General features: G+C 42.8%; 1 protein-coding gene and 1 long non-coding RNA gene across 10 annotated transcripts in view; one reads left to right on the top strand and one right to left on the bottom strand.

Moving 5' to 3' along the window:
* Positions 1-1197: 1197 nt before the first annotated feature.
* STAT1 (signal transducer and activator of transcription 1) lies at positions 1198-25375 on the bottom strand. 2 transcript variants are annotated; one of them, XM_068196354.1, is made up of 24 exons: positions 25355-25375; positions 23102-23230; positions 22284-22428; positions 21478-21576; positions 20089-20184; positions 19355-19433; positions 18654-18745; positions 18282-18433; positions 17865-18023; positions 16751-16843; positions 16257-16316; positions 15068-15097; positions 14888-14981; positions 13951-13992; positions 13395-13478; positions 12799-12897; positions 12184-12319; positions 10350-10405; positions 9296-9390; positions 7126-7265; positions 5780-5965; positions 5203-5278; positions 4670-4772; positions 1198-4126 (listed from the first exon to the last, which is right to left on the bottom strand). In XM_068196354.1, exons 2-24 carry the CDS (start codon positions 23227-23229, stop codon positions 4103-4105), a joined length of 2268 nt encoding a protein of 755 aa, XP_068052455.1. In that variant the 5' UTR covers position 23230; positions 25355-25375; the 3' UTR covers positions 1198-4102. The 2 variants fall into 2 exon arrangements, with proteins under 2 accessions (XP_068052455.1, XP_068052453.1); XM_068196352.1 differs by lacking the exons at positions 1198-4126; positions 25355-25375 and having other exon boundaries at positions 4616-4772.
* The window catches only part of LOC137477393 (uncharacterized), an 85351-nt gene continuing 66405 nt past the window's right edge, over positions 6430-25375 (top strand). For 6 of the 8 annotated variants that reach the window (XR_011000972.1, XR_011000971.1, XR_011000967.1 and 3 more), the window contains exon 1: positions 6430-6753. This is a non-coding gene — a long non-coding RNA (uncharacterized lncRNA). The remainder of the gene's footprint in view (positions 6754-25375) is intronic. The other 2 variants (XR_011000968.1, XR_011000966.1) reach the window with 2 other exon arrangements.

Raw genomic sequence — 25375 nt, 5'->3', positions numbered from 1 at the left:
CACCAAAATCTCCTGAAATAATGCCCAAATTCTTCCTAGAATGGCCCAAGCACTTTATAAAGATGATCTGAACCACATTACCCTCCTTTAGCAACGAGTACACTAAGGCTTGGAGAGAAGTAACTTCTCCAGAGCGACCCAGCAGGTCAGTATAGTTGAGAATAAATCCTTTCAAGTTCCTGTACAGTCTCTTGTCGAAATGCCATACTGCCTCCCTGCAGGGAGGACAAGTCACATGGAAAAGTGCTTGGTACTCATCACAAGCAGTGACTGTCTTCATCATGGTGAAATCTTGAAAGAGTCTGAAAGTCTAAAGCCCTCAAATAGCATCTCAAAGCTGGCTGGCATGGTTATCAAACACTTTTTCTTAAGAATCCTCCTGTTCTTAAGCTGGTTGGGTTTGTTTTTTGTTTATTTTTGGGGTTTTTTTTGTTCTTCGGAAGATCAGCTATTTTTCTGAAGGCTTTTAACCCATTCTCTTCACATCCTGTCTCACAGCCACCCCCGTTTGTAAACAAGAACTAAATTAAATGGCCTCTGGCTCTTTGTTGACCCACATCAGTCACTGGGCACAAGGCAACAGATTTATGGTCTTCAGTGTAAAGGAATATTTTCAGATGGATTCTAGTTCAAAATTACGAATTTCAGTGCTAATCTTCCCTATTTTGCCCCTATTACAACACACTCTGTAGCTTCTCGGAAAAATACCTGATTTAGCTTTATTTAACTGACATTGCATTGTTCAAACTGGCATTTTTAAACATAGGTATATTATATAGTACACATGATATAAACAAACCAAAACCAAAAGGATTGTAATTGAGCTAACATTGAAGATCATAGCTGTCCCTAAACTTAATGCTTTCATACCGAGTGCTTTTAGCCAGTCCTAGCTTCAGTGCATTTTTGCTGGTTAGTTTTAGTATTTTCTCATTGTGAGAAGATGGATTATTTTGTAATGTCCAATTCAGCGATGCAGCTACTTAGACATGGCGTTATTTATAAATATAAATATAAATATATATGCAGTACATTGGTTTGGCTGTTTATCATTCATGACACTGACATGTAGATTTTACAGTAAATAGCTTTTGGTTATCTTATCCAACGCTGACTTCCTTATGCTCCAAAGAAGATTCCCCCCACTCCTTTGTTTTCATGTCATATATGTTTCTTCTGTATCACAACCTAAAATCATTCAGCTAACTTAATGCTTTGTACTCAGAAATATTGTGGTAGTCTTAGCATTAATTAGCCTTTGTGAACAAATTGTATTGTACCAGATTTTTTTTTTTTTGCTTCAGAGCTGGACTATCCGTGACTATACTTACTGGCAGTGTACTTCTGGTCATTGTAACTGACTGGGCTGATCTTGACTTTTAGATTCTGTATTGTGGGGACTAGACAGTGATGAATGTATTTCTAGCAGTTTCCCATGAATGAATCTAAACTTGAGCTGTACTGGTTCTGAAAATGAAAGTTATTTATTTTAAGAAATAAAATCCAGATAGTGTTGCTTTTTACAGCATAATAAATGGAAATACCAAGAGGATGGTGGTGCTGGTGGGTTTTATTGGTTATCTGTGGGACTGCCATTGAAATGAGTTTTCAGTTGTGGGAGGGCTGTCCTGGAAAACGTACTCTGGTCACTTCCATTGCGCAGAGCATACAGGAAATCAGAATGAATTTCTGTCATGTAGTGTTTTTCTGATTTTTTTGGTGTTTATTTTGAAACCTACACTTCCAGAGCTGTGTCCTTTCACTGGTTGCTTCTTGTAAATGCTGGAATTCTGGCCAGGTGTTCTGAACAGGTCTAGCTTTCTCTTGACTTACTCTGCTATCCTTCATCATGCCAACTATTGCTTTTCTTTATTATTCTTCTGGCTGTATAGTTCATGTAAAAGCCTGACAAGTGTGAGATGAGGGATTTTGTCACTTACTAGCCAGAGAAAAACAGCAGTGGTCCATCTTGGAAACCCAGAGAGATGAGCCATAGATCAGTTATCCTACTGAGGACTCAAATTAGAAATTCAAGTTCAGTTTATTGAAGGTTGTGTGGGGATGGAAACACGAGTGAGGTGATACAAGCAGTAATAAAAAAAAGCTAACAGCCACCTTCTAAGAACTCCAGTGCAGACAGACCTGCAACAATTAAAAGCATCAATACTGCCTTGGGCTTCAGAGCTGTAAATCTGTAGCTGAACAAATAAGTTTAAAATGAGATACAGAGTAGTAAAATACTGACTGGCACATCCACTTTATAATAGAAGGAGCCAAAACACGAGAGAGAGGACAAAAGTGGCAACTGACAGTTATATTTATTTAAAATATATAAAAGAATATTCCATCAAGGAAAAGTCACTGCTTCTAGAACTACTGGCTATGGAAAGACCAAGCTGTGAATAAGACCACTGCTTCAAGTCCCACAAAACTGAAGAATAAAATGACTTGTAGAACATGAATACAAAGCATAGCTCAAAAAACAACTTCATTTTTGTATTAGCAACAGATACACATCCAGCTAGTTACAGTAACATAAAAGCATTATGTCATTTCCTGTAGCACTGTTAATCTCAGTAACTCAGGGCACCAAAAATAAGTCAGTTTGCAATGCTTTCTTTTAAATATGTGTTGGCGATGCTTTCATTTAAATACATGTGTTATATGCTTTAGGTCCTTTAATTTTGATTTAAAGCTTTTTCAGGGGGCACATCAGATGTCTTGGGCACAACACACCAAACTGAAGCAGTCCTTTTTTTCCCAAACAGCAGCTGATGGGTCTGGAGGGGCCTCAGGAGGTCACCTTGTCACCCCCCTGCTCAGGCAGGGCCCTACAGTGGCTGCCCTGTTCCTGTACCTGGACAGATGGGGTGCAGCACGAGTGCTCTGCTGCCCCCTGCTCAGCTCCGTGCTAATTAGCAGCCTGCACTGATAGGTACCCTTAGAGAGAGACCAGCTGCCTGGAACAGCCTTGCCTCTTAACTGAGAGCTGTCAATAGCCTTCAAACGTGCTGAGAAACCAACCTGTTCCTCCTCTGGTGGAAGCACAGCTTCATCCTTTAAGCACTGCAGTCTGCATATCCTGCAGCCATTGCTCTGGATGAACTTTAACTTCTTCACTTTCCTCTGCCTTACCCCTAATTGCAAAACCATTTCATTATCAAAGCCTGTAAAATCTTTTAGCTATTCAAATTAACAGTTAAATAAATGCCCTGGTTCATAATGCATGAGAAACTGAGTTCCATTCCACCTGTTATACCTACATTTTACATTATACCTACATTATCTGTATTATTGCAAAAGATAAGGGCGACCAGATCCTCACCCTGGCAGATTAGGCACAGTAAATAAAAATGTACTTCAATCCCTTTTGCAGTTTTCTAAGAGAAGGTTCTGATTTTATCTGATGACTGCAGTCTGCAGAGGCTTTAGTCTTGATTGTACACCTTGGGTTCCAAGCTCTGCAAGTGCCAATGCAGCTTGAGGGTGGTGTCCTAAGAAATGCTTTTTTTGAGAAAGACTGTGCTACACAAGATTACACAATCCTACACAAGATTATGCCTTGTGAAAATTGTGAAAATAAAATGTGGGTAACATTTTGGGCTTCTGCTCTCTCAGTGGGCCATGCCCAGAAGAGCTAAAAGCACAACAAACTTCAGCAGCACATGGATTTGGTGTGGCATGGTATCTGTAGAGTGTTTCCCTTTTGTGATGCAGACAAAAATTCAAGGTGTAAGCTTTCTGAACAGAACCTCTGTAAAAGAACCAGCTTTTCTTTGAAGCCTTCTATGTACAGTTAACTTTTAAACATTTGTTGAACAGTGAATGCCTGTTTCTGCCATCGCTGTCATTGAGGAGCTCACATTCTCACCTTCCTCCTCCTCCACTCTGGCATGGTATCTTGCTAATTAAACAAAGATATGCACGTAAGGAGGCTGCTCAGGCTGCTGCTGTTGATATTCCCATTAGGTCCCATTAGCTGCTGGACCTTCAGGCTGAGAAACCAAAGAAGTGAAGCATTGTCACCAAGGCATTGACGGCAGCACAGAATGCGTGAAGCGGATCGGCCGTGCTAATGACGCAGGGAAAGCTCAGCCAAAGCTCAGAGCTGGATATGTGTACACATCTGCAAGGAGAAAAGGAAACCTCCGTTACACAGGCCCAGCCTTGGTTCTCAAGTCTTTGCAAAGCACAGAGCGTGACCACCGTCTGCCTCGGTCACGCTGATTCACATTTTAGGATTCAGCTACTTTAATTTGTTTCTTTTTCTGAAGCACACCCTGCAAGGACAGCACTGCTCTGTTAACAGCAGTACCTCGCCTGCACTGGCAGGGCAGCACTTCCAAACCACCTCTGCTCAGGGCCCTCCCAACACAGACCCTGCCAGAGGCACTACAGGGATACTCCTTCCTCCCCTGCCGTCTTTCTTCCACCTGCTAGGCACACACAGGAACCTTTGCTCTCCTGTCCTTCACCCTTCTCCCTGCAGACACATTTGAAAACTGCTGGCAATCCGAGTCTAACTCTGGATCCCCAGCTTTTCCTGTGCTGATGATGTCTTCTCAAGGGTTTCCTTAAGTGTCTGCGGTATGTCTGAGGTGGGGGGGGGGAAGGGAAGAAGCAAGTTCTGACCGAACCCTCAGGCTCCAGGCTGGCTCCGGGTACGTACCACAGTATCGATCTCTGCGGGGCCCACCATCCGAGACACCTCGTCAAACTCCTCGGGAGACATGGGCAGCAGGTTTTCTGGAGACTGCAGCCTGGAAGGGTGGCTGATGGAGGAGAGCATGGATTAACTGCTAAAGAAACGAGGCACAGCTGGGCTACCCTGTCTGGCTCCAAGGCCTGAAAGGCCTAACCAGGCCTCTTGTGAGGAAGACCAGGCTTTGCAAAGCCAGCTTGGCTTTAAATGAAAACTCGGACTACTCAGGGGTACACATCCTAACAAAAGAAGTCCAATGAGTCTTTGAGAACGTACTTTTCAAGAAATTACTTGCCAGTACAACTCCCTGCAAGTTTCTAGGGTTTTTACCTAAAAATGGTGTTTTGAACACAGCAACGCATTAATGTGTTGTGATCAGATTCTCAAAGAGGAAAGACTTGACAGGGGCACCTACAGCTTAAACAGTATGAAGAGACTTGAACTACAGCTAAAATCTTATGAACAGTTCTTAAAAATACAGCATTTTTGTGAGAACTTACACTTCAGATACAGAGATTAACTCAGTCTTGATGTAGCCATTTCCCTTGGGACCATCCAAATCCATCGGCTCTGGTGCTTCAAGGAGAGAAAGAAAACTTGTGGGTTTTTTTCTCAGCAAGTTTACATCAGATTTTCATCTTTATTGTACCAAAAATACAGCCTATGACCCAGATAATGTGCAAGTCTCTCTGTCATGCATTTTACAGCACTATGGTTAATTTATTCAATTTTTAGTCAGTTTTTCCTACATAAAATGGCAAAGAAACCCCTCCCATAACCAGTCATAGTTAGGGCTGTTAGTGGGAGCCTACATTTCTGGAACAGCTCACGGGCTTACGTAACAGCTGAGCTGGAGGGCCAGTGACAATTAGGGGGTTTCAGTTTTTGGTCTGATTAACTCTCATGCTGAGCCTGTTTAAAAACAAACCTTTTCTTAACCTAGAAACATGGGATGGGCTGCCAAGGCATTCAGGCCAACTGCTCCCTTTCTTCCCATGCCACAGAAATTGTGCAGTGCCCCAGCAGCTCAGGAACAACCAGACAAGCTAAAAGGCATGAGCCCCACATAGCACTCACCCTCCTTAGGCCTGGAGTAGTATTTGCCAAAGGCATTGTCTTTGGGGATATTGGGGTACAGGAATCGCAGTGGGTTCTCAGGGATGTTTTCGGCAGCCATCACTTTGTAATTGCGGATGATGTCGGGGAAGGTCACGGCAGAGAGCTCCTTCTTGGTGTACGGCTCTACTGAGTGGAACTGTGGCTCTGCAGAGGAGAGAAGCAGCAGTTCTTAAACCTGGCTTCAAAGTTTTTTTCTCAAAGTGTCCAGAAAAGCTGCAGCCACTTCCAACGAGTTCAGAGTTCACTGAGCAGAAGCCTTGCCTGGATGACACCTACAGTGCTGCAGGAAGTATTTAATGCCTGTCAAAGGGAGCATCATTGTTCTGTGGGGTAGGGAGGCCTGGGGGGGGATAGCACACAGTGATGGCTCTTGATGTGCTTTGCATTCAGAATGACTGGTGTGACTTGTCCATGGAAATTAATTGCAATATTTCATTAAGCAATTTAGGTTGTGCTGCCTTTTTAACCTTCTCCCAAATTATGTAATTCAAACTCTGCTGCCTATTAGGGAGTTTGACCCAAATACACCACTTGAGGCTTTTATGAATCATCAGGAGAGACATATAAGCCTTCCTGAATGCTCCAAATACTATCAGCCTTCTTTTAAACTTTTGGATGTCTCAGATACGAAGGCAGCAAAGGGAAAGAAGTCACCCAATACACTCAGCAGTTTCTCTTCCACCTGCTGCTGGTTTTGAGCTCATCAAAGTGAAGTGTCAACAGCTGCCCCATGCTGGCAGGTGGGGCTGTGTAATGACTGTGATAAGGGGAGAGCCCTGACTGGGTATAAGGGAGGTTTTAAGTTCCTGTAAATGTGATGCCTCCAGGCTTCCTTAAGACAGGCTGAGAAACTAATCCAGCTCAATGAAGAAGCAAGCTCTTCATTGATCCATTTGGACAAGGGGAGGAAGGAGAACTACTTGGAAAATGAGGTGACTATGTAATTTATCTAGGGAGGAGGGGGGAAGGAAGGTTGCATTTGGGCTTGGAAGGAGATGCATTTGTGTGTATACTAAAGGCTAGGAGAGAGCCTGAAGAGGCAGGGAAGACAGTCTGGGCAGTTTTTCCTTTCCAATTTCCAGGCCAGAAGCAAGACCTGGGAAGTGCTACTTGTCTGACCTGAAACCTTGATCAAATGATTGTGTGGCTTGAGTTACCCCAAGTATGGTGTGTCCCTGCTATTGCTTGTGCCCTGCTGCTGCCAGGGACAGTGTTGTGCTGGTTCTCAGGGTGGAGGAGAAGGGCATAAAGACTTCTTGTTCTGATGCAAGCAGATCAGCAAAGGGTCTCTGTTGCTGACTTACCATTCTGAGATTCCTCTACCCAGGTAAAGGTGATTGCTCCCTCTTTGCTGCTTTCACTGAATCTCAATAAAAATGTTCCTGGGCTCTGGTCCTTCAGCAGAGCACGTTCTCTCTCTTTGCTGATGAAGCCCATAATGCAGCTGTAATGTTGAAAAGAAAGAGCTGAGTTACTCCCCAGTATAAAAACTAAGCTGTGCAGGGCTAGCTAGGAAAACTATAAAGCTTTCCTTCACTTAAAAGAGCTGAAGTACTGGTGAAAGCCTCACAGAAGGCTTTGTCCTGTGAACAGCTGGCAGCAGGACTGACTGGCTGCAGGCAGGTGGTGATTCATGCCTCGTGGCAGCTGTGAATCACCACAGCTTCCCTCAGCACTCTCACTTCGGCCTGGGGGCTTATACAAACATCTTTCTGAACTTGGAACAAAAATGATTGTCCATTTTGCTGTCAAAGCTGGGCTGTGGGAGCAGAAGTGAAGTTACATGTGTGTAACAGGGTCAGATCCCAGCTAGCAGTCAGTTTTAGCTTCAAAAGTATGCTGAGGAATAGTTGTTTCTCCTTTTTGGCTGATGAAACAAACTTTGCTGGCTGCCAGATTGCACTCTTACAGGTGTGGGGTTTGCTTTAGGCCTTGAGCATGTCTTATACAGGAGCTGTCAAACTTTTGTGACTTACTGTGCTCAGCAAATGTTATTGCATGGACAAGGAGGCCAGTGTGGTAATTTTGAGACTGACTGATCTGGACAGGTACTGGGGAAAGAGTAGTTCAAGTCAGTACCAGGGTATGACCCTAGCCAAGCCCCAACTATTTGGTTTTGGTTGGTTTGTTGCTTGGTATTTTGATTTTGTTGGCTTTTTTTCCCCCCAAAGCTTTCTCTGCTTCTTATTCCTGAAAATACTCCATCAATAATGATCCTTTGAGTACTATGATTGTCCTTGAGTGCATTAAGTTAGGGAAAGTGGGTTTTGCACATAAAACCCCTAAACAATCATAATTTTGCTCAGAGTTTCAGATGCAGTAAGCTGCCCTGTTTTATGGGGTTGGGGGTTTGATTGGTGAATTTTGTGTTTTGTTTGGTTTAAATGACATGCTTTAGGTAACAAATGTGTTCAGTAGTCGATATCCTGTGTGTAAGGGAAGTCTTTTGCCTTCCTATCTCTCAAGCATGAAGAAAGGCAAGTGCTCCTGAGGTTGTATTATTTACTCTTTTGTATACAAGGGCAGTCTCTGCTCTTTGAGCCTGTACCAAATCCACATGTAATCCCAAACCCAGAACTGCCACTCTGCTTCAGTAATGGTGACAAATATTCCCACTGCACTGCAGCGCCCTCAGCAAAGAAAGGGGGAGGTTTGGGGCAGGGAAACAAGGCTTGTACTGCACAGGGCTTTGACAGAGCTCTTCTGGAGCTGAGGGGTAAAACTGTGAAGCCCACTGCTGAATGTAGTACGGCAAAGCAACCCTGCTGCTGCAGATCCTGCAGAAGTGTGAGATACCAGGACGCTCCACTGTGAGTGTGCTGTTTGATGAGGTTTCATAATGTGGCTAAAGATAAAACGCAGGATTGTGACTTTGGATAAGCCTAGTTTGGGCAGAATTACATCTGAAATCGGAAATCCCAGAATGAAAAGTTTACTAAAGCAGTATTAAAGGGCAAATGGAACTGTGTTCCCATCTGGCAGAGTCCTTTTACTTGGTAATACTCTTAAACTCCGTGAAGACTGCTGGGTTCTGGGCACACGGTGCAGGCACAGGCATTCTGAGTCTGGCTGCTGCCACCTCCAGGCAGCTCACAGTAACTCTCTTCGGGCAGGGAATCTGGTTTTTGGGTTTTTAAAATGGATATCACTAGGACTTATACATTCTTGTGCTTCCATTTTTCTTGGCTATGTTCTAGGATGTAGAAAGAACTGACTTACAGTGGGAGCAGAGGCAAAACAAAATCTAATCTAACATTCAAAGCCCTGCTCTGTGACTTAAATGGGACAAGTTGGTGATCTGATGTTCTTGCTTTTAGCAGTTGCCTTATCAGAGGTTTCCTCACTACTAGAATTCATTTGCTTCAGATTTTTTCTGGTTTCAAGATCCACCCTCTGCACCCTGAGGGTGCAATTGCTAGCCTAAAAGTGAAGTCTGAGGCAATGACCACGTCTTTAAATTCACTAAGGTCTTACCCATCATTCCAGAGACACAGGAGATGTTTCTTAATAAGCTCCAAGATTCCCTCAATCCACAGCCAAAAGGGGAAATTTTTATCATTTATATTTTCCTGAAATTCAGAATATGGAAAGTCAGGGATGGGAGGGGGGAGAATAGGGATAATGAGACATGAGTTAAAATGCCTGTCTGAGCCTCCCGGTCCCACAAATATGTGATCCATCACCTCTCACATGCAACAACACTGGTCTAAGAGCAGATAAAAGGCTCTTGTTCCTGCCTGGGTGCTATCCCTGTTGGAGTTGTTGGACATGCAAACCCATGCCACTGGGGTTTTAACTGGGCTGGCCAGCAGAAGACCTTAGAGACACTTTCTGTTGGTACCTGGATCTCAATGTCTCATGAGGGATCTGTATCAATGAATTTGAGTGCTTGTAGGTCACCAGAGCCTTGCTCTTCCCGTGGCGTCTGCTCCTGGTTGCTGTGATCTCCTACTTATCTATACCAACTTAGGGTCTAAGGCAAAAATGAAAGTGAAGAGTCCTCCTGTCTTGCTTCAGCCAGGGTGAAACCCCATGATGTGGCTTTCTGTCATCATCCTGACCCTCTTGGCCACCCTGTGTTAATCCTCACTCTGATCCAGTTTGCCCTGGTCTGGGAAATGTCCTTCACTAAGATGCAGAAGAATTGTTTATCTTGCTGTTTTTTTGTTTACATTTTCTGTAATAGTCAGAATGGAGAACTATTCTATTAATACCAGCTGCATTAATAATAATGGAGATGCTGTGTTTGAAAGATACTTTTTTTCCCCTATGGAGTTTACATGGATCAAAAAAAGTCTCAAAATCATCTACTCCTTGCCATTGTAAGCTCTTTTTCCTCCTGCTGCTACTTTAACCTCACCACCAAAGCCTCCCATGACCATGTAAGTTCTAGAATAATTAGGGGATGCTACTAGAAAAGTAGGCACCTTGGTGGGAGGGGAGGGGGAACAAACAAAAAAAGCCCAAACAAAACACACAATAAAGTGAGATCCCTCTTCCATCTCAGTTTTTAAAACTGTGTGCATACCTTGCAGAATCTTGTCCAAGGAATAAGGCCATCCTGAGATGCTCCGTTTGTTGGCCCTGAACACAATACATTTGACATCAGTCATGTTCCATAAGTTACTTAGTAAGGTTAAAAGTACTTAGAAAACCAAGTTCTGAGTGTTTATTTGGAAGCCAGCTGTTTGACTAAGAAAGAAAAGGAAGGGCAGGCTGCTGTGCTTTCACAGCTACTGCAGGGGAGGTTGCCAAGTTCCCCTCTGGGAGGTTTTACAATACCCAAACCTGTGGGAGCAGTCCTTGTGTAATGGGAACCAATCCATCCTGACATTTTCTGTGCTGTGCTGCACCAAACACTTGCCAGCTTCAAAATGCTTCCAGGAAGGAAACTGAATTTTTGCACAGCTGTTGCCAGCACAGCAAGAAGACTGCAGCCCACAAGCTCCTCTGCAGGCTCAGCAGACCCTTAAGCACTTTCCTACCTTGATTCTGGCGATTTGCAGGCTTTTGCCCCAGAAACTCTTGACTCCTAGGTCTGCCCCAATCACTGACTAATCTTATTCCAGTTGCAATTGTTTCCCTAAGCCTTGTTTGTATGTCCACAGTGTTTAATATCCAAACCACAAAGAAAAGTCCTATGCTGGGCCTACAATAGCTGGGAACTTTGCAGACCCTGACTGTAGTCACAGCCAAATTCTTCCTCTTAAAGATTATGCCATGGCTTCCAATAAATATGCTTTTCTCTATCATTTTTCTAAAAATAAACTGGGTTAGGGAGCTTGTTACTGATACTGCTGGTGTTAAGAGATCAAGACTCTGTAAACTTTCATATTGCAAAAACAGCAGCCAGGTTGTGCCCTGGCACCCTGCTAGCTCTGCCTCCTTGCCCTGAGGAATCCTGAATATGCAGTATTCAGCAATCAGGATTTTTTTCAGCTGGGTAATATTCTTATCTGTAGAAAGAAGATTTAAGTAGCAACCCTACCACAGCTGAACAAAATCCCTGTAGTTCTGAAATGTAAATTTGTCATAGAAATATATCACTGGTCTTTTTATATTGGTTAATTAAACAAAATAAAAACCCCTATTTTCCTTGTAGAAATTTGAAAAGGAATCTAAGAAATTAACAGCTTTTTGTCAGATCTTATGTCTTGGGGGAATTAGAGAGTGGAATGCTGTACTTGCCACCTAGACACACTAATAGGAAATACCTTTAAATCTAATTTTTTCCTGACACTTAAGGAAGGTGAAATATACTGATCAATAGTGTTTTTCCTCTAGAGTCTACTGTGCAAAATGAGTAGCAGTGTAAAGTGCCCTGCCTATTCAGGCAAACTGCAAGACGTTTGGAAACAAACCCCATGGCTGATGAGGCTTTTATTAAGGACACTCATGTGGGAGATAATTCAGTCTGATATTCTTTAGCAGTTAGATAGTGTTTGCATGCTGACACTGCAACTGTGTTTATGCAGAGTGAATCCCCACTGTAGCTGGGGGCATGCATGAAGTTAAAATCAATGGAGGTGGATTTAAAAAGAAAAGAACCTGAGAGGTGCCAAGAAACATCCCCTTCATAGACTGACTAAACATGAGTGTTACTTCAAAAGGCAGAATTAGGCCCAGTCTGTGTTGCTGTAATGCATAAAGCTCCCAAGTTAGAACTGCAGATTTTCTTCATGACATGATTTCATTTACAAACCCTGCCATACTGAAAAGTGGAAAATGCTTCATTGCTACAAAGCTATATTGTAGGAGGAGGAAGGCTGTGAGAGGAAAGGAACACTTAAAATAGGTTGCAGGAAAAGGTGTAGAACTAGCTTCAGTTCAAACAGGCCATCTGTGATGAAAGCAGACCTTACCAAGAAGCTTCTCTCCCAGCATGCTCAGCTGATCTGCATTTAGTCCTCTCTTTGTTACAGAAGAAAACTGCCAACTCAGAACGTCAGAAAGCTTAGACCACTTTGCACAAGGTGGATTCAGAAAGAAGGACAGGTTCTAGAATGGAAGAGAAAAATACAAGCTATAGTTAACAAAAATTAATTTTGGAATGCCACTTGAATTTTTATATTGCCAAAACAAACTCCAGATTTAAGAATGGATGTGAGCTTGAAAAAACTCTGCAGAAGCAGGCAGCAATTCTTCCAGGCACTCTTTACCAGAAAAAGCAATCTCTAGGGCTCGGGATATGTCTTCTCCCAGCAGGAAGAATTGCTGGATTAATCAAGTGCACCATAACTGAGTTCTTGAATGTTCATTTGGCTTCTCCTTGCGTGCTGTATATCCTGAATACATGCACACTACCCTTATGTGGGTTTCAAACATTGCTCTGTTTAGGTCAGGAAAGTCACTGCCCCTCTCTACATTTGAAATTCATTGTGAGTCATCTGCAGAGCTAAAATGCAGCAGCCACTTGCAAACAATGCTTGAAAATTAGACATAGTGCCTGATAAAACATCTTTTTTTCTTGCAAATACCTTGGGATCAGTAGACAGCATGTTGAACCACAAGATAGAAGCCCATCCACTGGGCAGCTGGCTCACATTTGAGATCACAACAATGGGAAGGGATGTGGTCTGAAAGGGGCACAAAAGGAAACATGTCAGGTTACCCTGCATTGTTGCCACAATCCTTCTTGAGATTATCCACACATCCATTTCTGGTTTAATTCCCTGATTGCACAATCTTGACTTTTTCAATAGAAGTTTGTATGTAGGGGAGAAAATATGATGAAATACTGGAAACACTTGGGTGTTTTTTGTCTAATAAAGACTTTCATTTAGTGTCAGTTATGACAGCACTGATAGTGACAGTAGAGTTCATAGCAGACTGCTTCTGAAATAAATGTAAACTGATAACCAACCCTGTGGTTTAAACCCTCTTGGTATCAGACATTTTGCAAAGCACATCTATTCTTATTTACCCAGATATATGACAGAATTCTCTCTATGTCTATAGAGTTTTTGTGAAATCTCATTCCCATAATTTGAATTAACTAAAAATACTTGAAGTCCCAGTACTTAAAAGAAAAAAAAAAAAAAGAGGAAAAAAATCTGTTTGATCTAAGACTTACCTCTAGGTCTATTACCAAACCAGGCTGGCACAGCTGTGTCTCAAAACTCAGAGAGTGAAGCTCTTCTGTTACAATCAGAGGACCCTTCAAAAAAATATAAGAAAACTTTTCAGGGATTGAAAATTCCTAGGGTGAAGTAATGGGGCTTTATCATGAGGAAAACCTTTTTCTGCCCATGGTCACATGCTCTAGACCTCAGTAAGAGCTTACAAGTCAAAGTCAAGTGACAGAGCTGATTTCCTAAATCTGTCTCTCCAGGCATGTTTTTTGGGTTTCTTTTGGCTACTACCTATAAGCCGTAGAGAAATCTGTGCTTGGCAGGAAGCTCTGTGAAAGGCATATGCCAGTGTGGGAGAGTCCCTCACTGCCACTCTGGCAGTAGCTCTCCTTGCAGACTCTTCCTACATGGATCACTTTGTAGAAACACTAAACTCCTCTCCTATGATCTCTCATCCCATGTGTGTCTTCATGGGTCTAAGCAGAGAGCACTGTCTTAAATGAATGCCTTGTTAGTATTATGCTAAAACTTTACAAAGCAAAGGTTAGTGCTGCTTACCTCATTTGTTCTGCTCCCTGTGTTTTTCTGTTCTTTCAGTTGCTGCAAAGGAACAAAAAAACCTGTCACTCTTTAGAGGCAGCCACAAATGAAAGTGGTAGAGTTCCAATTGCATGTTCCCCTTGCTCAACTGTATGCAAACTAGCTGCACTAGTTTCTGATTCTATTTGGTTCTCAGCTGTGGAAGCCAAAGGACTGAACTGTTAGGTAACTACTACCCTTTTACAAACTGTTCATCTGTGAAAAAAGATATTGCACAGTTATGATACAATGCCTTTATGCAAGAGGCCTTTTAAGAACAGAAGCAGTATGAAATCAGGATCAAATGGAATACTGGTTTATCAAAGTACCCCTCTGAATCAGATGATAAACTCTAGACAGCCTCAGTTCTGGATAATGAAGGTGGAGTTCCATGTGCCCTGGTTCTGGACTTGCATTTTTCCTCTCCTGCTGTGCGGAAGGAACCAAAGTGTTCTCTCACAATCTGCAGATCAGAAATGCCCCATGGTCTGTCGAGGGCACTGACTTTCTTGCAGCTGTGCACTGCTTGCCAATTTTCATCTTCCAGACTCAATGCTCTTTAAACTATTCCAAACCTCCCTACCTATGGAGCGTCCTCTGAAAGGCCCAAACCAGCCTTTCTAGGCTTTTATAACTTCCTTCTCCAAAGAACCCATTGCAGCATAAGCTGTATGGCAGCAAATACTCGTTTGCATTCCTGTCCCTTTTTCAGTTAAAGAAATCACATTTTGATTGAAACAGACAAAATATTTTTAAAAGGACAGAACAAAGAAAAAGGAGAGAGAATCACAGTTCCTCTTTACACAAAAATGAATAATGACTTCAGTAACAAATGCATTTTGTTTCCTTCCTACCAGGCTCTACTACAAAATTAAGTGGCTGTATCAGTAATAGAAAGAAAAAACCAACCCCCTACCAAGTGCCTGAATTCTGCTGCTAGACTTCCATTAGTAGATTCTTCCATGTTCATTACTTTTGTGTTTGTTCCCAAAATATTAAATTTCCTGAACCTACAAAAAGAGAGAGAAAATGTAATTAAATCTCACATTCATTGAAAGAACCTAACATTAATATATCAAAGTCTGATGCCACATACCCTTTGACCGAGTTCTTCTCAGTTACATCTCTGTCAAGGAAAAAAAAAAGACAAAATAATCTTTTAAAGAGTCTGCCAAAGACACAGAAAATGTGCATGTTTTAGTAGCTGACAGTGCTGATTGAGAACTGGTAAAATGCTTTTGTGAAATTCTTGTGCAAAAGATGAGGCAATTGGTTAAAGCAGTCAAAATAAATATTTTGCTACACAGCCTGTGTTTTACTGAGGCCTGATACTGCTATGGGAGCTTTATAATCAAAAGAACTACTTTCTTTTGCTATAAAGATTGTAACTCTTGCTCTGAGGGGAAAAAAAATATAGTTCTGCCACTCTAAATCTGCTTTAAACTTGTTCAATAAATTGCTGCATCACTTGACTTGGCTTTCCCAGCACTTGGGATTTTACTGAACTGCATTCTATCTAGCACAATTCTCAAAGACTCACCTCCCACAACCACATAAGAATTCCTTTTTACTTTTTTACTATTCTAGGCAAGTTTCTAGACCCTAGAGCCATTTCAAGTGAACAAAATTACTTGGCTGGGAAGACAAAAACCCACTTTCTTTCTTGTCATTATTTTGGACAGCCTGTCGCATTTCTTTCCCTGCCCTTGAAGTAAGTGCAAAACTCACCTGAACTCCTTACAAAATACAAAAGACTGTATTGTATTTTGTAACTCCTTACAAAATACAGCAGATTCAACTGCTGTAATTCTTTTCTCTGATTGAGAACATGTCATATGTTACGTGTAGGCAGATTATACCCCTTACTCAAAGGCAGCTTCAGAATAACTATATTCCTTACTAGACTCTACCCAAAAAGTAAGGGATTCTAGAGATGTGACTGAATTATGAGACTCCAATTCTACACTGTCACCTCATGCTAATCCAGGTGAAACACCCCAGCAGAGTGGCTGTTGCCCAGGTGCTGCCCTGTGTCTGATTTAGCAGTAGTGAGCTCTTCTCTGTGGAGCTGACGGTGAGAAGCTGAGGCCATCTGCACTTTGTGACATGTCTCTGGGGGGCAGAGAGAGATGTAGGGCAAGGGAATGGGTAAGGAAAGGGGGAAGGATGCTGCAGAGAAGCAGCCTGCTGCTGGCCTACTCAACACTTCTAATGTGACTGCTCTTGGGTTTCTGAGTGTGGGAACTTTACCATTACATAAGAGGGATGAAATAAATGCAACATACTTATCAAATAAAACTTTCACTTTCAAGTTGTAGTTCAGTTCCTGCAGTTTCACCAGCAATCTGGAAAGAGAAGTTTTTTTTTTTAACATCAGCAATTGAAAAATATGGGTTCTCTGCTATTGTGTGGCTTACCACAGATATTTAAGTACACTTGGTGGTCACATGCTTGGAGGTTCCAAGCTTGCTTCATACCACACAGCATTTAGAGATAAAAGTAAATGGGCAAATAAGTTACTCTTTGGCATGACAAAGTGCTCTGCATGTGTCTTCTTGCTGTTTGGTTGTGTTTGTCACACACTGGGTACACACCACTTCTGGGAAAGGGTAAAAGCTGAATGTGAGTTAAGTTCTGCCAGAAGAAAGCCCCTGCCCATGGCACTTCCCTCCTCCTGGCCTCAGCCCTTGGGCTGCAGGCAGGCTGTGCAATCCTCTTGGCTGCAGGAAGCCAGTGACAGGAAAGCCTTACCGCAGAAAAGGGAAAGGGGGAAACGTACCTCAGCTTCACAGTGAACTGCACTCCTGTCTTCAGGACTAGTGGCCTCTGAGGATGTGTTGGCATGCAAGGCTGCCTCTCTACCACAAAGGAGCTATGGGAAGAACAGGTTAAAGGCACTATGATTTATCTGTCCTGTTCTTAAATGAGAAACTACATAGAAGTGAACTTTAAAAGAATGCTGATTTACCAGTAATACTATACACTTTATCCACTCAGCTTCAGTCTACACAGAGGTGTGTGAATCAGTGCCTTTCAATTGTTACAATATGGCTAGAAATAGTGATTTTATAAGTGTTGGCTTTTCTGCAATACATTGATGGCTTGAGGAGGGAGATTGCTACATCACACTTCCCTGAAATCAAACAGCAAGGAAACACTGTGCTGGTAAGAAACAAGATGCAAGTGAGGAGTGTTGCTTTGTTTGCCATTCCCAGGGCTTCCTGAATTCTTACAGTGACAGTGCTGTGTAACAACGCATGCCCAAGAGATGGATACACTAGCAGGAGATTTGATGAGGGCCAGCTAACCCAACAAAACAAACTTCTGAGGCTAACCTGTTTTGATACACCCCAAATTTTTGTCTATTGTGTGTTTACAGAATAGGTCTGTGATCTTATGGGAGGCAGCTACCAGCTACAGTAACTTGCATCATAAAGGTGGTACAGAGGCGGGGCTGGCCTCCTCATGCTGGAGGCAAAGATGATGTGTCCAGTGACAAAGGACTGGAGAATCTTGTGTGTATCTATGTTGGGCACAGCTTGATGCGGATTGTTTCTTGCCTCTCTTCACTTGAACTTTGCAGGGCTGAAGCTTGAAGTGAGAAGTAGACTAACAGACTGGGAGTTTTGACTCTATAATCAATGTGTACTGCAGCAAAGCGCCTGCTAACTTAAATAATGACTGAACAAAAACCCTTTCCTTAGGCCTGAACCTGTGGAAATCCTAGATGGGGTAAATCTCAAAAGCAGTAATTCAATTTAATGTTTGACAAACTTATGAAAACCTTGGAAAATGAAAAGATTGTATGCAGAAAATACTGAGGGAACAGTAGGGGAAGGTGCTCTTCACCTGTTTATTCATGGTAACACCAAAAGATCCTTATGGTCTATTACCTTTGGATGAGTTGTTGGAAAAGCTTGTGTGTTAGGTCCTGCAGAAATTGTTTATTTTTTGTGATGGGATCAGGGTCATAGGTAAACTTCTGTTCCAGTTCCTCAAGTTTCTTGAGCTGCTGACGAACTTGCTGTAGACTTTCAGCAACAATGGTGAACCTACAATTGACACCATCTCATTACTTTTAGCACATTTTTATGTTGTTCTAGTGCAGAGGCACCAGCCAGGTGACTGTCCCTGAGGATATGGCAGTGCCTGGAGTACACTTTGTGCTCAATGGAAATGTGGTGCGGTAATAAAATGAATGCAGTTACGCTAAGACAGAATGAAAAAAGATCATATAAATAATCAGTATATTTCCTAGATGTGGTGTTGCTTCTTAACACGGTTTAAATGTGGTCTTACAAAGGACTTACCAGTTCTGCAGCTGGTCGAGGCAGGCGTTGGGTGGCCCACCAATGCATGCTGTCTGTTGCCTGTGCTTCCACTCCACCAGCTCATCATTAATAAGGGCAGCCTGTATCTGCTCTGTGCTCTTCAGCAGCTTCACTATCTTATTCACCACCTCCTACAGAGAATTTGAGATTACCCTGTGTATTAGAAATACTTCATGCAGGAGAACTAAGTACTGTTTTATCTAGTGCTCATCTCTTTTGCAAAACCCTGCAAATATCTCAGTTCAACTGACCTTAAAAAAGTTTCCTACTGCTAATTTATGTCAATTCAATGAAAATGAACATGTGCTTAAGATGAAGAGCTGCTGATTCTGAAAGAAAATTGAACACTACCTTTCTCCTGCAGTCCAGTGATAAGAACATGTGCTGGAGATTTAGCTGTTCTTTCTTGTATTCCTCCTGAGACATATTACTGGACTCATGTTCTGTAAAATAAATCCAAATTGTGAATGTGAGTGAAGCTGAAGGAGTGCTGAAGGACGAGTGGGGGAAATGCTGAGGTGAGAAGGGGACAAATACAAAAAGCTAGATTGTGGCTCAGTGCTTCCCTTAGTATCTTCTGAACATGTCCCTGCTCTGAAGGATAGTCAGCTCTGCCAAGTTGTGTTGGAAACTAAAGCCTTTTCTAGAACAAAGAATTTGACAACCGAGACAGAGCTGTATAATGAAACCAGTGAGGACTCAGTGGTTTTGCCTTGGTACACAAGAGCCTAAAAAACCTAAAGCTGCTTTGGCATTTGTGAAACATCACTAATGAAGTGTATGGTTGAACAGTCACAGAGCCTACAGAGTTTGCTACTTCTAGTGGCAAAGGGATGTAAAGGGTGAAGGAATGCTGTGTTAACAAGGAGACTCTCTTACTTGGAACAAAAGACAGACGCAGAAATTTAGGTACCAGTGTGAAGCAGAGTTATCAACAAGGGACATTACCAGTAAGTTTGGCTGTGTATCATTAGGCTCAGTGCCCTGACATAAAGAGCAGTTTATTCTGACAAACTGTATACAATAGGGGATGTCCTTGAAAAATGACTCACCTCTGTTCTGCAGGGTTTTACATTTGAAGTCATATTCATCTTGCACATCCTCTAATGACTTGATGTCCTGCTCCACATCCTGTAATGCACGAGTGAGTGTGTCCACAATTATTTAATATTTTCAAGTAATGCAAGACTTCATCTGATTAGGAACTGTCTGGTACCAGCCCTGACAGACATGAAATCCAGTTTTGTAGCAATGGCTGTTCCTGGACTAACAGGAAATATTTCTATATTTCATCAAATTCTATTCACCCTTCCTCCTTCAAAACTAACTGAAATCTGTTAATTATAAAGTATGCAAATGCCCTTGTGGTCAAGCCACATATGTTCACAGAGTTTAGGAGAACCTAGGCTACAGTGGTAAAACTTGGAACAGCACACAGCATTTTAAATTTTCAAATTCTTATGTACTATTTGGAGAAAAGCTTTCTGTTGTGCCTGTATTTATTAAGACAAATGTCTATATGCTAAAACAAGTACATCATCTAGTTAGCAATAAACTGGTCAGTTATGATTGAAGATGATTTTTTTTTTCCTCGGTTGCTAGTACTTCAGATGGGTAAAATGCTTTTGTTGCTAAAGTTTAGGCACAAGGTACTTCCTGTGTTCAGGAAATCCCTGGTTTATAGACTTGAAAACCCCACCTTACTTTTATTTGTCATTTTATCAAGTCTAATTTTCAACATCTGCAAATCAACAAACACTACTGAGAGAAGTTATATTATACTTACATTAACACTGCTTTTTAAAGTTCTAATATTGGTATCAAGCTCCTTCTGCTTGTCTGGCATCCCAGTTGCAGTGTTCTGTACATTCCCTACTTCCATCTGAGTGAAGAAGCAGAACGAGTCAAAACACAGTGAGCCATAACTTTTTTCATTAATGTAAATGAGTGGCATTTGTTGACAAACAACCTGAGGAAGCATGGCTTGGTCTGATAAATCATACTAAAAATTTTGCAGTATTAAAAAAATCAAATTCAGTTGAATTTGAAAGAAACAAAGTATTTATTTTAGTAAACTGCCAAAGGTCCCCCATCATGGATTTAAGTCAAGCTGTATTGGGCTTTGAGCAACCCAGTCTAGAGGAAGGTAGATGATCTCTGAAGTCCCTCCCAATCCAAATCATTCCGTAATTCCCTTTCCCTTTTTGATGACCCACATTTATGGCATATTGGAAAGGCAGCAACAAGTGCTTCATGTCACTTGCCAGGACCAAACAGCTGTGCTGCAGCTACAGGGGCTCCCTCAGAGTCACACTCTTAGAGCAGCTGCTTTGGACACTGTTGCCAAGGGTCCCCTGTTGAAAGTCCTTCCCCATGTGCTCCTCCCACGCTGCACATTCAAAGCCTTGCTATAAACTGAGGTATTTCCATATTGGAAATTAACATGCTTGGTCAGTCATCACTTTATTTCTACATAAGTGGAATGCAGCTATCTATATAGTTTACATGCCTTTCCCAACTGCAGATTTTTTATTGCAAAAGAGTTCTTGCAAAGGAAAAAAAAAGGTGAGAAGCTGGAGAATAGATGACAAAGGAGAAGATATGGCTTTACCTATAATTCAGAAGAAAGAAAAGGGTTTCACTAAAAAAACACCCCAAAACACCACCAAAATTAGAAAGAAAAACTTGGAGACATGTGGGAAGGAGAATGAGGCATCATTTTTCCAGAGATAGTCCAAAGAAGCATGCTCAGCTGCTTAATAGAGAGTAAACTGGGGAGTAAAATGAAGAAGAACAAACCTAAAATCTTACTGGATATATGAGTTAAGCACTAATTATTAAAATAAAATCCAATTGGCACATCAGGCTACATCATACTACAGAAGCATTAAAACAACCAGCATAGCTTTTACGTCACTCAAGGAATAAAAATTATTTCCTGGCCATTTATCCTTCAAATGCTTCATTCAGCAGAAAAAAGCCATGCTGTCCAGCTGGTACAAAATAGCATTCTCAAGTTGGTACATATCAGTGCTCACTCTTCTCTTTTTTAAGGAACCTGTTATTGGGCAGAGAGAGGACAGCCTTTTCCCCCTGCCAGTCTTCATCCACTTCCCTTGTCCCAAATAATAGGCAAGGGAAGATACAACTGCAGCAGCCATTTCAAGACTGTTACCTCATTGCATGCCTGGGCACAGTTCAGTATTTTCCTCTCTTCTTTCAGACAGTTGTGGATGATCATTGCCATGTGTATTGGGTCTTCTTGGAAGTTATCCTAGCATTACAGACAAAGTCTGTTGTTAAAGTCCATACACATAATTTTTTGTCTTTCAGTAACTTTCAGACAGGCAAAAAAAATTAGGGTATGACCTGAGTGTGAGCCTCAGGGAACACACTGGTCATAGCCTGCTCCAGGATTACAGGGTGTGACAGCCACAACCAGCTCCAAGAGTGAGTTTCCATTGTAATTCATTGGCATACAAAGAGACAGGACTGGCACAAACAACAGGAAAGGGTCAGAGACATTGCTGGGAGATGTGGGATACTACAGTCCTAGAGAGAGCTCATCCCTCAAGAGCCACCCTCCCACACCTTGGTATGGCTGCTGGTTTAACACACAGTCCAGGCTGGATGCAAATTCCACCTTATTGTTTTACCTGCACACAAAGCTGAAATGTGCTGGGGACTGAGTCCTGCCCTGCTCAGGATGGTGCTACACTGCGGGGTATTCTTTTTCCTAGAGTTCTCAAACTGTAACTGTGCTGATAATTAAACCGTAACTTTCTAACTGTAGCCAATCAAAACAAAAATGGAGCTTGAATTCTGGCTTTTAAAGCAGGATTCTCCCACATCTTCTGTGAAAATCCCTCACAGCAGGGTAGCTGCTTAGAGGCATTCAACTGCACTGAAACAAATCAAGCACGTGTACAGATATATAGATAACATATAGATGTGTAGATTGTATAGATAACCCAGGTGTACCTGAAGATTACGTTTGCTTTTCCTTATGTTGTGCTGCAGCAAAAAGTTGTTTTCTATCAAGAATCTACTAAATTGATCATCAAGCTGGGACAGCAGGTCATGGAATAACAGTGTAGCAAATGATACATTGTTGGCTGCGTGTTCCCTGGAATAATTTAAAGCATACTTGGGTTAAATACACTTCCAATGCAAGAGCCAAGAAATACATACAGGTGAACTTGATTTTTAAACCCCAACTTCAGTTGCAGAATATGCAAGCACTGAGAATACCTTCAAATGTAAGCTAGTTTCATTCTCTTAACTGACTTTACTTTCCTTGTAAAGGAAAGAAATGTTGTTTCTCTATTATTTTTGCCACATTCTGTTCAAATTCATTTACTCATTCCATGACATCAGGAACCTCAAAGTGACCCTGATGCATGTGCATGTTGTACCACTCCTCAAAGAGAAGACACTCCACAGAAAGTCTTTGGAGTAGTGAGAGGCAGAAGTTTGGAGTCTTTGGAGAGTGAGAGGCTGATGCTACCAAGGCAGTAACTAATTGGTCTTAAAACAGCCACTTTTGTTCTGGACCACTGAGAGCATTATGAGCAAGGACACTTACTCCAGGTATCAGGCCCCTCTAGAAAGCCCTGAAAAGGAGCAGGAACACAGGCTGGTGCGCCCACACAGCTACTGCAGCATCCTACCAACAAAGGATCACCTAGCAGCTTGCTTCCCCAGCGTTCTGCTGCTGCCTGTAACTGCTCTTCTGAGGGCACTTAGAGGGCACTTGTGCTTATCACACAACCCAAAGCCTAATTACTTCCCGGGCTTACCAATCCTGGTTTTCCAGCCACTGTGCCAGGTACTGCCTGATCTCCATAGGAAAGCTGTCATCATATAGCTGGTGAACTTGCTCCAAAAACTTGGAATCAAGTTGCTGTAGTTGATACCACTGAGACATTCTGAGGAAGGGGTGAAAAAAAAGGTCAGTGCAAATGTTTAAGTAGTATTCAGACTGAACTGGTGAAAAATAACTAATTTGAAGTTTTCATGAACATTGACAAAATTGGAGGATGTGCTGATTTTGGCTGGGATAAAGTTTATTTTGGTCACAGTAACTAGCATGGGGGTGTTTTGGATTTGTGCAGGAAGCAGTGCTGGTAAGACAGGGATGTTTTTGTCACAGCTGAGCAGGGCTTACACAGCAGCAAGGCCCTTTCTGCTCCTCACCCCACCCCACCCCACCGGTGAGGAGGCTGGGGGTGCACAAGGAGCTGGGAGGGGACACAGCTGGGCAGCTGACCCCAGCTGACCAAAGGGACATTCCAGACCACGTGGCATCAAGCTCATAGAGCTGGGGGAAGGAAAAGGAGGTAAGGGGGACATGTTGCATGATGGTGCTTGTCTCCCCAAACCACTGTTAGGCGTGATGGAGCCTGGCTTTCCTGAGATGGCTGAACTCCTCCCTTTTGCTTTCTTGTGTACATGGCGTTTGCTTTACCTGTTAAGCTGTCTTTATCTCAGCCCATAAAGTGCCTCACTTTTACCCTTCTGATTCTCTCCCCATCCCACCATGTAGGGAGGAGGGGAAGTGAGTGGCTGTGTGGTGCTTTCTTTTTTTTCTTTTCCTCTGAACTCATTTGCGTAGCATTTAGGGTACTGCTAGTGTTACTGCTCTCTTGCTTAGCAGATATGTGAATGAGGACCTCTATGTTTGATACCTGTACTCTGCATAATTGAGATCCTGATCATGGAGTATCACCTTTTGCTTGTGCAGATGCATTCCCCAGCACCAAGAGTGTGAGTGAAAAATTACAGAGCCCTCTAAGTGCCCATTTTCAGTTGCTATTCTGGTCCACACTTGCCTGCTTTGAAAATGGACTACATCTCAAGTCACTTTAAATTGAGAAGTAATGGAAAAATTTTTTTTTTCTGTGTTTTAGTTCTCATGATCGTATTTTCAGGCTAAATTCAAGTAACCTGTGCAGCAGATACAGGGTGCTTAAATGAACTAAGACTGTGCAGAATGACTTCTCTCAGTCCTAACACTTTTGTGAGAGTGCCTTTAGCTCTGATGTATGGTCTCTAGAAGCAGATCACTTAGCCTTCTAAGCTGCAGGTTATCAGCTTGTAGTGGAAATGGCATGTAAAGATATGTCCAAGGAACAGCCCAGGCTGAGAATACGGGGGGTGAGATGCAAATCCACTCATATCTTCATTTTTAATGGCTGCTTATAAGACCCATCCAAAAGAACAGGCAGCATCAGGATGAAGGACTATCTTCTGTGCCCTTTCCTACCAAATCCTTTAGCTTTTATATGCCAGTGCCCTCAGCTACTGAGTGGCGTGTGCTAGGTGTGAGAAGCAAAGGAATTAAAAATGTTATGTTTAAAGTGAGGGCTTTGAGGCTTTTGATGGGTGTGCTTTCCAGATGACAGCTAACACAGCATTTGAGTGTGCTATAGCCGTCCCAAAGAGGGAGATTTCACGACCTCCCCGGGCAACCTGCTCCAGCGCTCTGCCACCCTCAGTGTAAAGCTCCTCATGTTGAGGTGGAACTTGTTGTGTTCTAGTTTGTGTCCACTGCTTCTCATCCTATAGCTGGAGCTGAAAATAATCTGGCACCATTCTCTTGAATGCTTATATGTAATGATGAGATCCCCTCTCAGTCTTCTCTACTCCGGACTAAACTGGTCCAGCTCCCGCAGTCTCTCCTAGTAAGAGAGTGCTCCAGGTCCCTCATCATCTTTGTGACCTCTCCTGGACCCTCTCTCCAGTAGCTCCTCGTGGTTTTTGTACCGAAGAGCCCAGACCTGGACGCAGCGCTCCACATGCCTCACTAGGGCTGAGCAGAGGCGGCTGCTCACCCCTCTCGACCTGCTGGCCACCCGATGCACCCCAGGACTCCTTCCTGGCCCTCCTCTATCTCCTTTCCTGACACTCCCGGGGGATCGCGGCCGATCCACGCGGCGGGGTTCGGGAGCAAAGGGCGCGGGCGGCCGCCGCAGCCCTCGGCCGGCTCCGTGCCCCGTTCCCCCGCTGCCGGGCGGCTCAGCCCCGCGGGAGGGAGGGAGGGAGCAGCGCACCTGTTCAGCAGAGGCCGCCCA

The sequence above is a fragment of the Anomalospiza imberbis genome, chromosome 7, assembly GCF_031753505.1.
Source record: "Anomalospiza imberbis isolate Cuckoo-Finch-1a 21T00152 chromosome 7, ASM3175350v1, whole genome shotgun sequence".
Classification (NCBI taxonomy): domain Eukaryota; kingdom Metazoa; phylum Chordata; class Aves; order Passeriformes; family Viduidae; genus Anomalospiza; species Anomalospiza imberbis.
The sequence above is the reverse complement of the archived record's forward strand: the minus strand, read 5'-3'. Positions and strand labels throughout refer to the sequence as shown.